The sequence below is a fragment of the Lathamus discolor genome, chromosome 2 (assembly GCF_037157495.1).
Source record: "Lathamus discolor isolate bLatDis1 chromosome 2, bLatDis1.hap1, whole genome shotgun sequence".
Lineage (NCBI taxonomy): Eukaryota > Metazoa > Chordata > Aves > Psittaciformes > Psittacidae > Lathamus > Lathamus discolor.
The window spans coordinates 119,652,406-119,665,790 of NC_088885.1; the positions used below are offsets into that span (position 1 = coordinate 119,652,406).

Genomic DNA, 13,385 nt, shown 5'->3' on the forward strand with positions numbered 1-13,385 from the left:
AGACGGCCATATGGAGTTCAGAGTCTGAACTGCCTTTCACCTTAGAATCATAGAATCAACCGGGTTGGAAAAGACTTTAAGATCACCAAGTCCGAGCTTTACCCCAGGACTGCCAAGTCCACCATTAAGCCATGTCACCAAGGACCTCATCTACACGGGTTTCGAACACTTCCAGGGACGCTGATTCCACCACTTCCCTTGGAAGCCTGTTCCAATGCCTGAGCACCTTTAAAACTACCTTTCAAACAGACAGATATGTCTGCCAGATTATTTTGCACTTGTATAGTATGATCTGTACACGTGTGTGGTTTGTTTCCTGTAAAAGTCATTAGGCTGTACTGGCTGTGCCGATTTATTAGCTGTACATATTTATGCTGTATTTTATGCTGTATAGGCATATTTTATGCTTAGGGTAAAAGGGATGTTAGAGTATTCTTAAAAAGGTAAATACAAAAGAGTAAGTCCTGGGAAACAGGAAAACCAGCACAAATGCAGTAAACAGCAGCATTGTTAGACGGAACTCATTTGTTCTCATCAGATCAGATGCCTTCATCACCAAATTAAGGCTTCTGGCTTACAGCCAAAGAGTCAATGATTCTTATTCATCTTGAAATGTATTAGGCTATTCAGGCACTCTGTATTGAAATTACTGGATCATTCCAGTCCATTCCAAATACTTAGACCAACTCCGAGCAAGTATGGCAAACACATTTCTATCAAAATGAAAGACTTTGTTCTTTGTCTTCTGCTCCATACATCTTTGTCAGATACTTGCTCCCGGAAAGTCAATCTACTCATTGTATTTGCCGGGTGGTATCTGGCTACCAAGGATGCTTTCTTGGCAGCTCAACCAACAGCTGAGAGCACACTATGCTTCTTTCACATTCTACCCACTAGCATGTTCCACACCAGGCAGAGATGGTTTTTCATAAAGCTTTTGCTCAACAACCCTTATATTTTTATCAGCATGGCTGTATCAAGTATATTGGAGAAGCCTTTGTGCCAGCTGTATAACATTAAACACAACCTCTTTTGCCATGGTTATCAAGCTGCTTTGATACATGGCATTTATGCCAGGGGGTCACTGTTATTGCTAAAATTGGGTTATTTTTACAGGTAGCCCTTCGTGTTTTGATTTCTCTCGACTTTAGTGTGTGCTCTTTAGTGTGTGCTCTTGCCTCACCTACTGCACCCAATTCACATCTGTTGAGAAAATACAACTCACGCATAAAAGATTCCTAAAAGATCTGGAGCTTCCCATTATGTCAGGTGCTTCCCAATTATGCTCTCTCTGTAGAGCATCCTTTTGGAACATGAACAAAGTTTTGTGTTCCTTCTCTATTTTGCTGTTTACTGTGAAAACATCACCTCCATGAGGTGATGAACCTCTGGGCTAGGAGATCAGTACTCTGCTCATAATCAGACCAAGCTTTTAATCTTTTAGTCAGAATAGCTGGAGTGATCTTCCCAGAATTCCCAGCTGCTGCCACTGAGGCTGAGGGGCACTGGGGAGAGGTGAGTGCTGCATGGACTGAGCATGCACTCTGCCCCTCACAGGCAAATGTTCAAGGAACTGAGCTGCTGAAAACTGATGGATCTTTCAGATACTTGCAAGTTGGCTGTCTCTTTACAGTGAGGTGTCTATCATATGGGTGATGATGAACTTCTCCATCTAATTTCAATGTTCTGCTTAAAGAGAGCTTTAGAAGGCAAACCATGCTCTAAACTGTATTTTTCCCTATTCTGGAGGCTGAAACGGACTTGGATAAGATGGTTGTCCGTACCTGAGTTTCCTGTGGGTTGTTCAATTGTAATTTGTATTAATTTTTTGTATTAATTTTTTGAAGGGGGTAAGAAGCTGTAAAGATTTCTGGGTGAAACTTGCAAATTTCTGCAACATGATTTCCGTTTCACCTGTTTACTCTCAGAACTGGCTGAGCTGTTACATGACCTGTCCTCCAAGATGTAATCTGAAACAGGAATTCAACAGGGAAGAAGGTTTTGGTCAAACAGAAGTTCCAGGACCAAAAGCAGGATATTGCACCAAGGAGTACTGGGTAATTTTCACAACAGGAACCGGCCTTTCTGCCAACTCCTCAGCAGCAGCTTCTAGAATTCAGTTCTTTGCCTACACCCTACACCCCCTGCTAGAGAGTAACTCACTTTCCACCAGACGTGTATACTGGTTGAAACTGCTGTGTGATTTTCCAGTAGGTCTGCTTCTCAGATTAAAATAACAGTTTTTGTCAAGTACAAGGAGAGTCTCTCATCAAAGAATCACAGAATGGTTAAGATTGGGCCTCAAGATCATCAAGGGCCATGAGCCCTTGTCTCATCACCACAGTCCCTGATGTGGTGGCCACAAGGATGATAAGGGGGCTGGAGCACCTCCCATACAAAGACAGGCTGAGAAAGATGGGGCTGTTCAGCCTGGAGAAGAGAAGGTTGCGTGGAGGCCTCATAGCAGCCTTCCAGAGGGCCTACAGGGATGCTGGAGCGGGACTCTTCATCAGGGACTGTAGCAATAGGACAAGGGGTAACAGATTTAAACGGGGGAAGTTCAGGTTAGCTATAAGGTTCTTTACTGTGAGAGTGGTGAGGAGCTGGAACAGGGTGCCCAAAGAAGTGGTAAATGTTCCATCCCTGGCAGTTTTCGAGGCAATGTTGGACAGAGCCTTCGGCAACATGGTCTATTGTGAGGTCTCCCTGCTCATGGCAGGGGAGTTGGAATTGTATTATCTTAAGGTCCTTTCCAACCCAAACTGCTCTGCCCCCTACCATCCTCGTGGTGCTCCTCTGGACTTGCTCCAAGAGCTCCATGTCCTTAATAGTCATGCACATTTCCAATCAGTATCTCCCTTTAACCTTTGCTGGATTGATGCAGGGTGTAGCACTTTTGAGGGATGTTCTGCGCACCATCAGCTGGTTTTAGTTGTATCCCAGTGGTTGTAAAGGCTTGGTGTTATGTGACTGAAATCTGTGAGTAATAGAAAAGCAAATACTGTGAAAGGATGCGTAGTTTGGGACCCACGGGTATTCTAATACACGTTAGCGCCGGACTCTCCGCATCTTCCCCTTCATCCCAGCAGAGCGCGTACGGGGCAGCAGCCGGCCGAGGCCCAAGGCGGTAGCCGCGCTGATCCCGCTCCGCTGCCGGCCCCGAGGCTTCAGCCGGAGGCGGCAGGGCTGCCCTGCCCGGGCACGCCGCACCTCTTCCGTCCCAGGCTCGGGCGCCCCGGGTCACCGGGCAGCGTTCTCAGCCTCGGCCCTGCGCTGCCTCAGCTCCCTCTACACCCCCGTTGGCGGGGGAGCCTGCACGACACTGTTGAGAAGTCTCGGGAGGTGCGGTTTATGGTTCTGCCGTAAAGCAATTGTGCGGATCAGCGTTGCGGCCGCCCTTGGGGGGTGAGCGGACATGAGCGGGCATGGCGGGAGCAAGGCCCTGGAGCTGCTGCGGTCCCTTCCTAGGGTCAGTCTGGCCAACCTAAGACCGAGCCCAGGCTCCAAAAAGAAGGTGAGTGCCTGCAGCTTGTTGGGTGGGGTACGGGTGCTTTTTCCCCGCGGTGGCAGGACGCTGTCTCGGCAGCGGCCATACCTGGCCCCGGTAGCGGTTGCCTGGGGGGTTCTCATGGGGCCTTTAGGGAGATGGCTGCAGGCCCAGGAGAGCGGCCTCGCAGGAACAGGTGTGGGAAGGCAAAGGAGTGAGTGGTACTGTTGTGTGTGTTGGCCCTGTTCTTGCTCTTTGCGTGCTTGTAGCGGGTGCATGAATAGCCATACGTACAGAGAACAGGTTGATGAGTGGCCCTGGCTAAACCTCAGGGCCGTTGTCAGGGTGTGTGTAGAGACAGTAAAAAAGTAAGGAGTACCAGATACTTATGGAATGGGGTAATATATTTGAAAAGGGACAGTTAAAAGGCTTAAAAAGGAGTGTGATGCCAGGAGGATTTGTTGTTACTGTTGTTTTATCAAAACCAAAACTAAATGGTATCTTCCTTGTCTTGTAAAGTGATAGAAAACTAAATAAAAGAAACCAGGAAGAAACTCTCCTGGTTTGGGGGGCATATCAGTGAACAGGGGAATGAGGTTCAAGGGCTAAAGTCATAGGAATAGAGAAATGGCACCAAGCAGCACTTCCCTGTCAGTGCTTAAGGCTCCCTATAGATGCCTGCAGAGCTGGTGAGCACTGCATAGTTGTAACTCAGAAACTCCTCTTGCCTTGACAAGGCAAGATAATGGAAATTCTTCTCTCCCTGCAGCTGTTGGGGTTCCCCTGTCAAGTTGCTTCACTTAGATCTGTGAATGTCCAGCTTGGCCAGGGTCAAGCAGAGCTAGGAGTCACCCTGTACAGGGCTGGAGTGGTGATTCTTAAGGTTTTTCAAACTAATCCAGGCTTCAAAATGGTATTTTCAGGCTTAGCATCCAGATGATGTGAGATAGTCTGGACTTGAGGTTTACCAGAACTGATGCTTTCCTGCCAGTGTTTGCTCTCAGGACTGTTTTTTTCAAGGCAGCTGTTGGTTTTTGGGAGCCACTTTTTTTTTCAGCTCAAAAATAGATTTTTATATGCTCACTGGCTCTTTAGCAGGTAATTTGGGACTTCATCTGGGAAATGAGGTTCTACCCTCCCTCCTTCCCCCTTTTTGCTGTTAACTGTTTGCCTTCAGTTAGAGTTTATACAAGTGACCTCGAATCTGTTTCTCTGGTATTTTTGTGTCTGACAACCTCATTCTGTGATTAAGGAAGTTCCTAAATAAGAAGATTTAAGAGCATTTGACTTCACAAGCATAAGTTGCAGAAAAAGCTTGAGTTTTGACAAGGTCCTCTGACAATCTAAAATCTGGTCAATGTACTGATTACATTCCGTTTGTGACCAGATGTTCCCAGTGTACTTGTGTTAACTAAAGTCACCATGTAATCTGGTGTGTGTATGGGCAACTGTCAGAAGGGGGGAGGGTGTGTGCAGCTGGGCAGTCCTTTTGCCTCCAGGTGCTCACACCCACTGTATATTTTGTGCTGCTGCTAGAGGTTGTGCAGTGACCCAGAACAGAGAGCTAAACCATCTGAAAGAAGGTTAGATGAACATTTAATTCCCTGACCTGACCAGGACAGAGCTGCACAACTGCTTGTGTCAGTGCAAGGAGCTCTATAAGGAAGTATAGCATGTAGTCTGGGGACAAGTCAGTTTCCTTTGGTGGCATGGATGGTCTAATCTAGCTTAAAACTGCACTTGATTAATATTTGGGGCTGTTCAGCCTGGAGAAGAGAAGGCGTGGAGACGTCATAGCAGCCTTCCAGTATCTGAAGTGAGCCTGCAAGGATGCTGGAGAGGGACTGTAGTGACGTCAGGGACTGTAGTGACATCAGGGACTGTAGTGACAGGACAAGGGGTAACAAGTTAAAACTTAAACAGAGGAAATTCAAGTTGGATATAAGGAAGAAGTTCTTTACTGTGAGGGTGGTGAGGCACTGGAACCGGTTGCCCAAAGAAGTGGTAAATTCTTCATCCCTGACAGTGTTCAAGGCCAAGCTGAACAGAGCCTTGGGTGACATGGTCTAGTGTGAAGTGTCCCTGCTCATGGCAGGATGGTTGGAAATGGATGATCTTTAAGGTCCCTTCCAACCCAAATCATTCTATGGTTCTACGATTTAGTATTAATACAGGTAAGTTTGCATCTTAAGTCAGGTGTTGTTTCAAATAGAGCAGAAAAAAAATCAGTAATATACGTCTGTACTGACTCTTCTACTAAGTCATTGCATGTTAAGTAATAACTTTGGAAAACTTACAGACACAATAAAGAGCATAAACCATCAAATTTTGTGTCTTTGTAGTGTTAGGCTCATAATCAAGTACCATGATGTAATGAGCGTTTCTCAGATTTGAATGAAATATTCTATATAGTCATTCAATATTGTGTGCTGCAGTCTAACTGCACGGAGTGATTCATAGAATTAGGGTACTTGAAGCTTGGTTATCTGAATGTTGAATGGTACTGAAGGGTGCAAGTGACCTAGATTTTAAATTGAAGGTTAAAAAGATTTACCTGTGCTTAACTCTTTGATCCCATTCACCGTTTTGCTGTGCAAGTACTTCTGCTGATGTGAGAAGATTGCCTCAACTGCAACTTAGAGCTGCAGTGCTACTTTAAAGTGCTTAAGAAACTAATAACTTAGTATAATAGTCTTAATTTTGAAAATAATAAAGGCTAAAATAAAATGTTCTTTTGATTTGTTGTCAGTAGAAATTGCAACACTCGCAGACTGTTTAGAAAGTCTGAATCCATACAAAGAATTCTCTCTATGTGCACAGCATATATAGAATGTTCCCCTACACCTTGAAGTAGAATTGATTTGAGGGTTTTTTTCTTTGATATCTTTTTTCCATTGTCAGTTTTGGGAAACTCCTGAGCACTGAGTAACTTTCTCATGAAATAGGAGGAAATATCAATAGTTAATTCAGGAAAATTCTCTAACTTGGAGGTGTAAGAGGTATGATTAAATACTGGTATTCCTTCTATAGCAGTATGTGCCCATGTAAACTTTCAGACTGTTTGTGGTGCCTGCCTAGAGCTGTGTGTGCTCTGCAAAAAACACGTTGAGTCCTTTCTGATTTTCCCTTTAGAAAAGAGCTGTCTCTTAATTTTTCCTCCAGAATCACCTTTTTGCTTAGGTGTTTCTATCTCTGAAATCTTATGTTTTATAGATATTTCTCTCCAAAGTAGTTGACTAAATGTATTGTTGATTGTTTTCAAGGAGAAAAGACGTGGCCGCGGAAGACACGGCGGTAGGAAGTGTGGTCGAGGTCACAAAGGAGAAAGACAAAGAGGAAATCGCCCCCGATTAGGCTTTGAGGGTGGCCAAACTCCATTTTACTTGGCCATACCAAAATATGGGTTTAATGAGGGACATAGGTAAGTTCATTCACATTTACATATAAATTGATCATTTTCTGCTTTTCTTGATCTTTCTACTGAAGCCAGATTCTAATATGTCAAAACAGGCCTAACTGAAAATGAGATATTCCTCTCAGATCACTAGCTTCCTTACCAGCAGAATCTCCCACTTCTTGTGAGATATTTTTTTAATGAATTAACTTATTTTCTGTTGCTGTAAAGTTTTGCTTATTAACCCTTTTCTTTGCGTAATCTCCTCCCACCAGCTGAATGTGTTTCTCCTCTGACACTATTCCTCCATGTGTGCTAGTTTCTCTCAGCCTGTCAGCACAGCAGGTAACCTATCAAACCAACTGGGAAAAGCCCCATTGACTCCAGCAAGGATGTTGGGCATGACAGTGTAATCCATAGCCTTGCTGTGTTATTTCTCTTTGCTGTATTCACCTGAATCTCTGATCTGCTGCTAGCCAAGCAATTCTGCTTCTTTTCATGACTCTACTTTCTTAGCTCTGCAACACTGCAGTGTTTTGTCTGTCTGTACTCAATCTGTTCTACCTGGGGTCTTAACAAGCACTTTGATACCAAATCTGCTGCATGAGGCCAGTAAGTCATGTTTCACTGTTGTTCTCCTCGGGCATTGCCTTGTTTGACATTGCCTTATTTGACACTGTCCTCTTTTCACATTGTGCTTGTTTGTGCTGTATCCATCTTCCAGCTTTTTAACGTTTTAAAGTATTCTTCTAACATGTCTTTTTCTGCAGTCACTGTCCTTAGCTGAAGAGCCACGTGCCACTGTTCTATTAATTTCCTTCCCTTATATTGACAATTTTAAAAAATTAATTGTGGTGGGGTTTTTTTTTGTCGTTATTTAAAGCTGGTTTTGTTTCCTAACATAGCATGTGTGTTACCTGGGTCACTAACCATTTTGTTGCTTTAGGTGTGGTCGTGAAAACTTCTGCACCCATACGATGCTGTTATAGGCAGTAGTAACAAAAATATGCCACACCTAGCAGACATTTCAAGAATGAAAAGGCTAATGTGTATTTGCTTGTGAATTGTTAAACTTACAGTTTGTTTCATCTGCTGATATAACTTCAAATAGTTGTGCATTTTTGTATTTACATGCCTCATGCATGCACCATAACTTACAGACCTGTCCTGGTTATTAAAGCTTTTCTCTGTGAGTCTTACTAGTTTTGAAGTGTAATTCAAACTTTATTTCCAAGTACTGTCATTTCTTCCTGTTTGTTTACATTATTATAAGAGTAAATGAGAAGCACCTTAGAAAACAGAATGTAGATTTGCAGTCCAAAGGAAATGCTGCACAATGCAGACACTGAGCTTCTTATGTTAACAGTGGGCACAAGTTCATCAATAACCAATACCAAAAATCCAAGCTTCTGCAGTGACAAGAAATTGATAGCCTTGCTCTTTTTAGCACATCTGACATCATGTGGAAACAAAAAAATATATTCTGTAATTTCTTTTCAATATTGTTTGCAAAATTTCCACATTAGGCAATTGTGAATGGTTTCCTAGTGAACGTGTACACTGGAGAGACATTATCATGGCTGGATGGGAGCACACTGAGCAATGTCTTTGCCTGTTTATCTTCACCTCACTCTTCTTGCTATCTGCAGTGGTGTTCCTCTACTTCTTGAACTTCTGCTCTGTTAGGAGCTGTCTGGCAGTGCAAATTGCCTTACTTGTCTTTCTTACTTAGCTTGCCAGTAAAAGATAAAACTGCTGCTCAGTTTTTCTGCTACCGCTCACCAGTTTCCACTAGCAGTGGTCAAACTGTATGAGAGTTTTAAGCATTGACATCAGTGGAATGCACGAGGCATAGACACTGGGATGGGGAAAATACTGTTCTGAGAATTTGCTTGTATTCTAAATTTAGAACTGCGTAAACCTCAAAATTAGATTCTGCTGAAGCTGATGGCTATTGATGAAATATTCCAGCTTTCTCTGGGGATATGGGTTAATGTGTATATTTGCAATGTTTCTCTTTTTTTGTGATACTTAGAGGAAGATTCCATTTAGTACTGGTGAGATACCAGGTACAGTGGGAATGGACTGAAGAAGTCTTGTTGGATATAGGCAAGCTGTGCAGGAGCACGTGCTGGGTTTGTTTTGGTAGTCTTTTATATGGGAGGAGAGGGTATATTTGGTTTTGATTGTGTTTTGCTGTCTTTGGGTTGTTTTTTGTGGGGGAATTTTCTGAATGTATCAGTGAAGCTACCAAGCTTGGTTCACTTTGAGCATGGTAGTTATTTAGAACCATGTTGGCTTCCCAAGAAATGCCGACACTTTGATTCCTTTATTGATTAATATCATACTGGAGGTGGGGTTGTATGAGCAAACCTGAAGGCAAATAGAATCCTGTGCTGTAGCTATGGCTTTTATTTGCCTTAAACTTAAAATTTTGCCTTATGGATGGGTGTGTTTTAAACATTTCCTTGGTAGTGTTAGGAGTAGGTAGAAAATGGACTACAGTGTGCAGTACCTCAGTTGACCACTTCCTATTAAAGCTTCAGTTTTGTAAATTCCTGATTGTTTTGTTTGGTTGTTTTTTGTTTTCCTCTCCCCAGCTGCAGACGTCAGTATCAACCGCTCAGTCTGCAGAGGCTGCAGTACCTGATTGATTTGGGTAGAGTTGACCCCACACAACCGATTGACTTAACACAGCTCATTAATGCCAGAGGTGTAACGGTGCAACCTCTCAAAAGGGATTATGGTATCCAGCTGGTGGAGGAGGTATGCGTACTAGACTGTCAGGTTCTTTGCTGTGTTTTGGAAGCATCTTTGCTTCATAAATTAGTTTGCTGTTTGTGGTAGTAAATCCACTAGAGGGCACTGTGTGTTAGCAAAAAAAAAAACCCAGGATGGTGGTTTAAGACCTGAGAGACTACAAAAATGATGGTGAAGGAGCACATAACAAGAGGTCGAACAAGTATTTTGCACAGAAGACTATAATGTACTGAAGGAAATGTATGCATGTTTTGGAAAGGCAGGGGGTTTGTTTTTTCATTCAGCCCAGGTGACTGAGCAATTTGGTTACCTGTCTTTGTGCAGGGAACAGACAAATCATAATATTTTGCTGGATTTAATGTTTCTACAACTCTGTAGAGAAGAATAAATGTATGTCATTAAATACTTATTTTAATGTTACTCTAATATGTGTTGAAATTTACAGGGTGCTGATATTTTTGCAGCAAAAGTAAATATTGAAGTGCAGAGGGCATCTGAATTAGCAATTGCAGCCGTAGAAAAAAATGGAGGTGTTGTAACAACATCATTCTATGATCCAAGGAGTTTGGGTAAGAATTTCTCATCCACTTCTTCTATTCTAAAAGCTTCAACAAAACACCGTTATGGAAATGTTGAACTGTAATGCATCCTCAGTTTTGCTCTTTAGCCGTAGCAGTCTTTGCAGTCATTTACCAGTCAGCCAGTTAAAGGAGTCCGAGAAGCTTTGTAAGTAGAGGAACTAATAAAAAAAAACCTTATTTTAATTTTTGTCTTCTTTCTCACGTGTTTAAGAACACTGAGAAGATTCAGGAAAAAAGATCTGGAAAACACTGTGCATGTTTATATTTTTAATTTAAAATACTTTCCAGTTAAAGTGAGGAAATAACTAAGTTACAGAAGCTCAGAATCATTCCAGTCGAAATGGCTATTGTTTTCAGAACACTTTCACTGAAGAATGAGGCTTTGCTTTACTTGAGGCTGCATCCTGCCTTATATTCATTCATGCAGTTTTTATTGACAATAATGGAGCTTTCATGTGTGAATGAGGCTGAGAACAAGAGGAATAGACATTTTTAGTGTGCAAAATATGTTACCCTGGAGTGATACAAGTTCTTTCTTTTTTTTTTTTTCCAATTGGGAAAATAATCAAAATACTGAGATTAAAAGGACCCGGAATGTAATTTGCCAAATTCAGTAAAACTTGAGGAGAAGAGGATAGTCTCACAAATGATTAAATAGGTGTATGTGCCATTCATTCTTGATTTAAAAGTACTTAACAGAAACACCAAATTTGACATTTGTTGGTACGCTGTGTAAGTAGCCATGCGAATGCATTGCTTCTAACCTGAAAGGCAGTCCTTTAAATAAATGGTGGCATCTAGCTTAGTATCTTTCCAAAGTAGACATTCTAAATGTATTAGAAGTAGTAGTTCATCCAGACTGTCACTGTAAATACCAGTTCAAACAGAGGTGTTTGATTAAGTGAAACTGTTAAACCACTATCTCATTCTGAGCAAGGATATTCTGAAGATTTGGTGATTTTGCTTGATATTTGTAGTAAGAGTTGAAAAATTTATTCAGCACAAAATATTAAATTAAGAAGGTATAATTAATGTCTTTAAATATGTCTTATAAAGCATAGCATCTAATGTTATCTCATGTCTGCCCACAGAAATTTTATGTAAACCAATAGTATTCTTCCTGCGTGGCCAGCCTATTCCAAAGCGAATGCTTCCACCTGAAGATCTAGTCCGTTACTACACAGATGCCAGGAATCGTGGGTACCTGGCAGATCCATCTAAGGTTGCAGAAGCCAGGCTTGAACTTGCCAAGAAATACGGCTACATCTTACCAGACATAACTAAGGATGAACTCTTCAAAATGTTAAGCATGCGCAAGGATCCTAGGCAGATATTTTTTGGTCTTGCTCCAGGGTGGATCGTGAGCATGACAGACAAGAAAGTTCTAAAACCAACTGATGAGAGGCTGTTAAAATACTATAGCTCATGATTTCAGGACTGGAGACAACTGCAGGTGTACAGGAAACATCTGGGTGTGAAATAATGGATACCAAGTGATGTTTGTTTTTTTTAAGACTCCTGTTATACTAGACAAAACATAAATTTTTGTTCATCTGGGCTAGCTCTCAACTTTATTATTGTCATAATACATTGTATGAAAAGCCTTAACGTTTGGAAACAGCATAGAGTCTGACATAAAGTGCATGTTGGAGCACTTTCTCTTGCAGTGATTTGCTAGTTACATTATTGGATGGAATATTGTGATGTTGCATTTATTTCAGAGGATGATTCCAAAGAGTAACTTGACATAATAATTAGTTTATATATATCCCCCCCCCCCCCCATTTAAAATCAGGAGCATGGCTGTACAGAACTCCTGTTAGTTTTACAATCATACTACATACAGTTTTCTAACACATAATTTATAATGTTATCTTGAATACCTCTTGAGGTGTTCACCTTTTTTCCGATGGGGAAAATTAGAACCAACTAGAAGTAACAATGTACAGAAGAATTCATTAACCTCTTCAATACCATAGCAATGTTTTGCATTTTGCCATTGCCATCGATAGCAGTAGAGCTTGAGAGTGTCTTGATTTTTGTCTTACTTCTTCAGGTGGAATAAAGAAGGATAGGGTATGCAGTTTAAAAGAACTTTCTGTCTAAATTTAGAAGGAAAAAAAAAAGATATCTATCTTAAATCAATGGCTTTTTTTTATTCAATCAGAATTTAGAACTTTTCCAGACACGAATGTAGTATCATTAATGGAAATGCGTAGCAGAATCTGGAGTCAATGAATACTAGAAAGTGGCCGTAGATTGGGAAGGATGAGGATGTGATGAACAAAGTACACAATTAGGATCAGTTTTCAGCTTGGTCACAGGTTGCATATGTGACAGTGCACAAATGAATTAAGATGATGTGAGAAGTTATGAACAAATTCTTTTTATCCGTGTATCAGGTTGGTCTCATTAAAATCTTAAAAAACATGTTCCAACAGATGTATGTATTGTCAATCTCTGCAGAATGCTGTATTATTGCTATGCAAGAGTATCCTAGGTTTCACTCGCAAGATTAGTTTTGGGCGTTTGGGGTGGTGAAACGAGTAAACTGAAAGGTAAGAGCGGAAACTAAGTTATCGCAACTTGCTCTGATTCCTCAGAAGTTAATGAGATCCCTCATAGTTACATGAACTTTAATAGAAGCTGAATTTGCCTTTAAAATAGGGATAATTTGTTTATTAGGATTCAGGAAACAGCCCAGAAGACCAGAAGACAAGAAGTTGTTTTGCTTCGCAATTTTCACGTGCCTTTGGAAATGCTACTTACAGTTTCCTGTAGGTGCCAAACCAGTCCATCTCCTAGGGAAAGCCCTTTGAGTGCCTGAATCTCCTGTTTCTCCTGTTTCTGTATAACACTGGTATTTTGCTGGTGAGCCTCAAATTTAAAAATCTTTTTCTTTCAGAGAATAACAAGAGGAGGAGGAATTTTTGTGTTTGTCAGCCAGCCCAGATTTTTGCTTCACTCAACAAACTGCATTGTCAGTTCATACCAGCATCTGTAAACACAAATTAAGTCTTCCATTCTCATGCTCATTAACTAATCTGAAATTCAGAGCTTAACAATAGAAAGTCCCTAACTTTTGACAAGTTACTCTTCAGGTTCTATTGTTCGTTGTTAATGTGTGTTTAGATGCTATCAGTAATGGTAGTTCTCCTGACTT

At 41.4% G+C, this 13,385-nt stretch overlaps 1 protein-coding gene across 1 annotated transcript; it reads left to right on the top strand.

Moving 5' to 3' along the window:
* The first annotated feature begins 3,356 nt into the window (after window positions 1-3,356).
* Window positions 3,357-12,660, top strand: MRPL15 (mitochondrial ribosomal protein L15). The gene is made up of 5 exons (XM_065668274.1): window positions 3,357-3,514; window positions 6,751-6,908; window positions 9,482-9,647; window positions 10,087-10,210; window positions 11,314-12,660. Exons 1-5 carry the CDS (start codon window positions 3,416-3,418, stop codon window positions 11,649-11,651), a joined length of 885 nt encoding a protein of 294 aa, XP_065524346.1. The 5' UTR covers window positions 3,357-3,415; the 3' UTR covers window positions 11,652-12,660.
* The last annotated feature ends 725 nt before the right edge of the window (window positions 12,661-13,385 follow it).

Coding starts and splice junctions, on each gene's coding strand:
- MRPL15 (XM_065668274.1), top strand. CDS start 3,416: ATGAGCGGGCATGGCGGGAGCAAGGCCCTGGAGCTGCTGCGGTCCCTT. Junction 3,515..6,750: donor GCCCAGGCTCCAAAAAGAAG/GTGAGTGCCTGC, acceptor ATTGTTTTCAAG/GAGAAAAGACGTGGCCGCGG. Junction 6,909..9,481: donor GGGTTTAATGAGGGACATAG/GTAAGTTCATTC, acceptor TCCTCTCCCCAG/CTGCAGACGTCAGTATCAAC.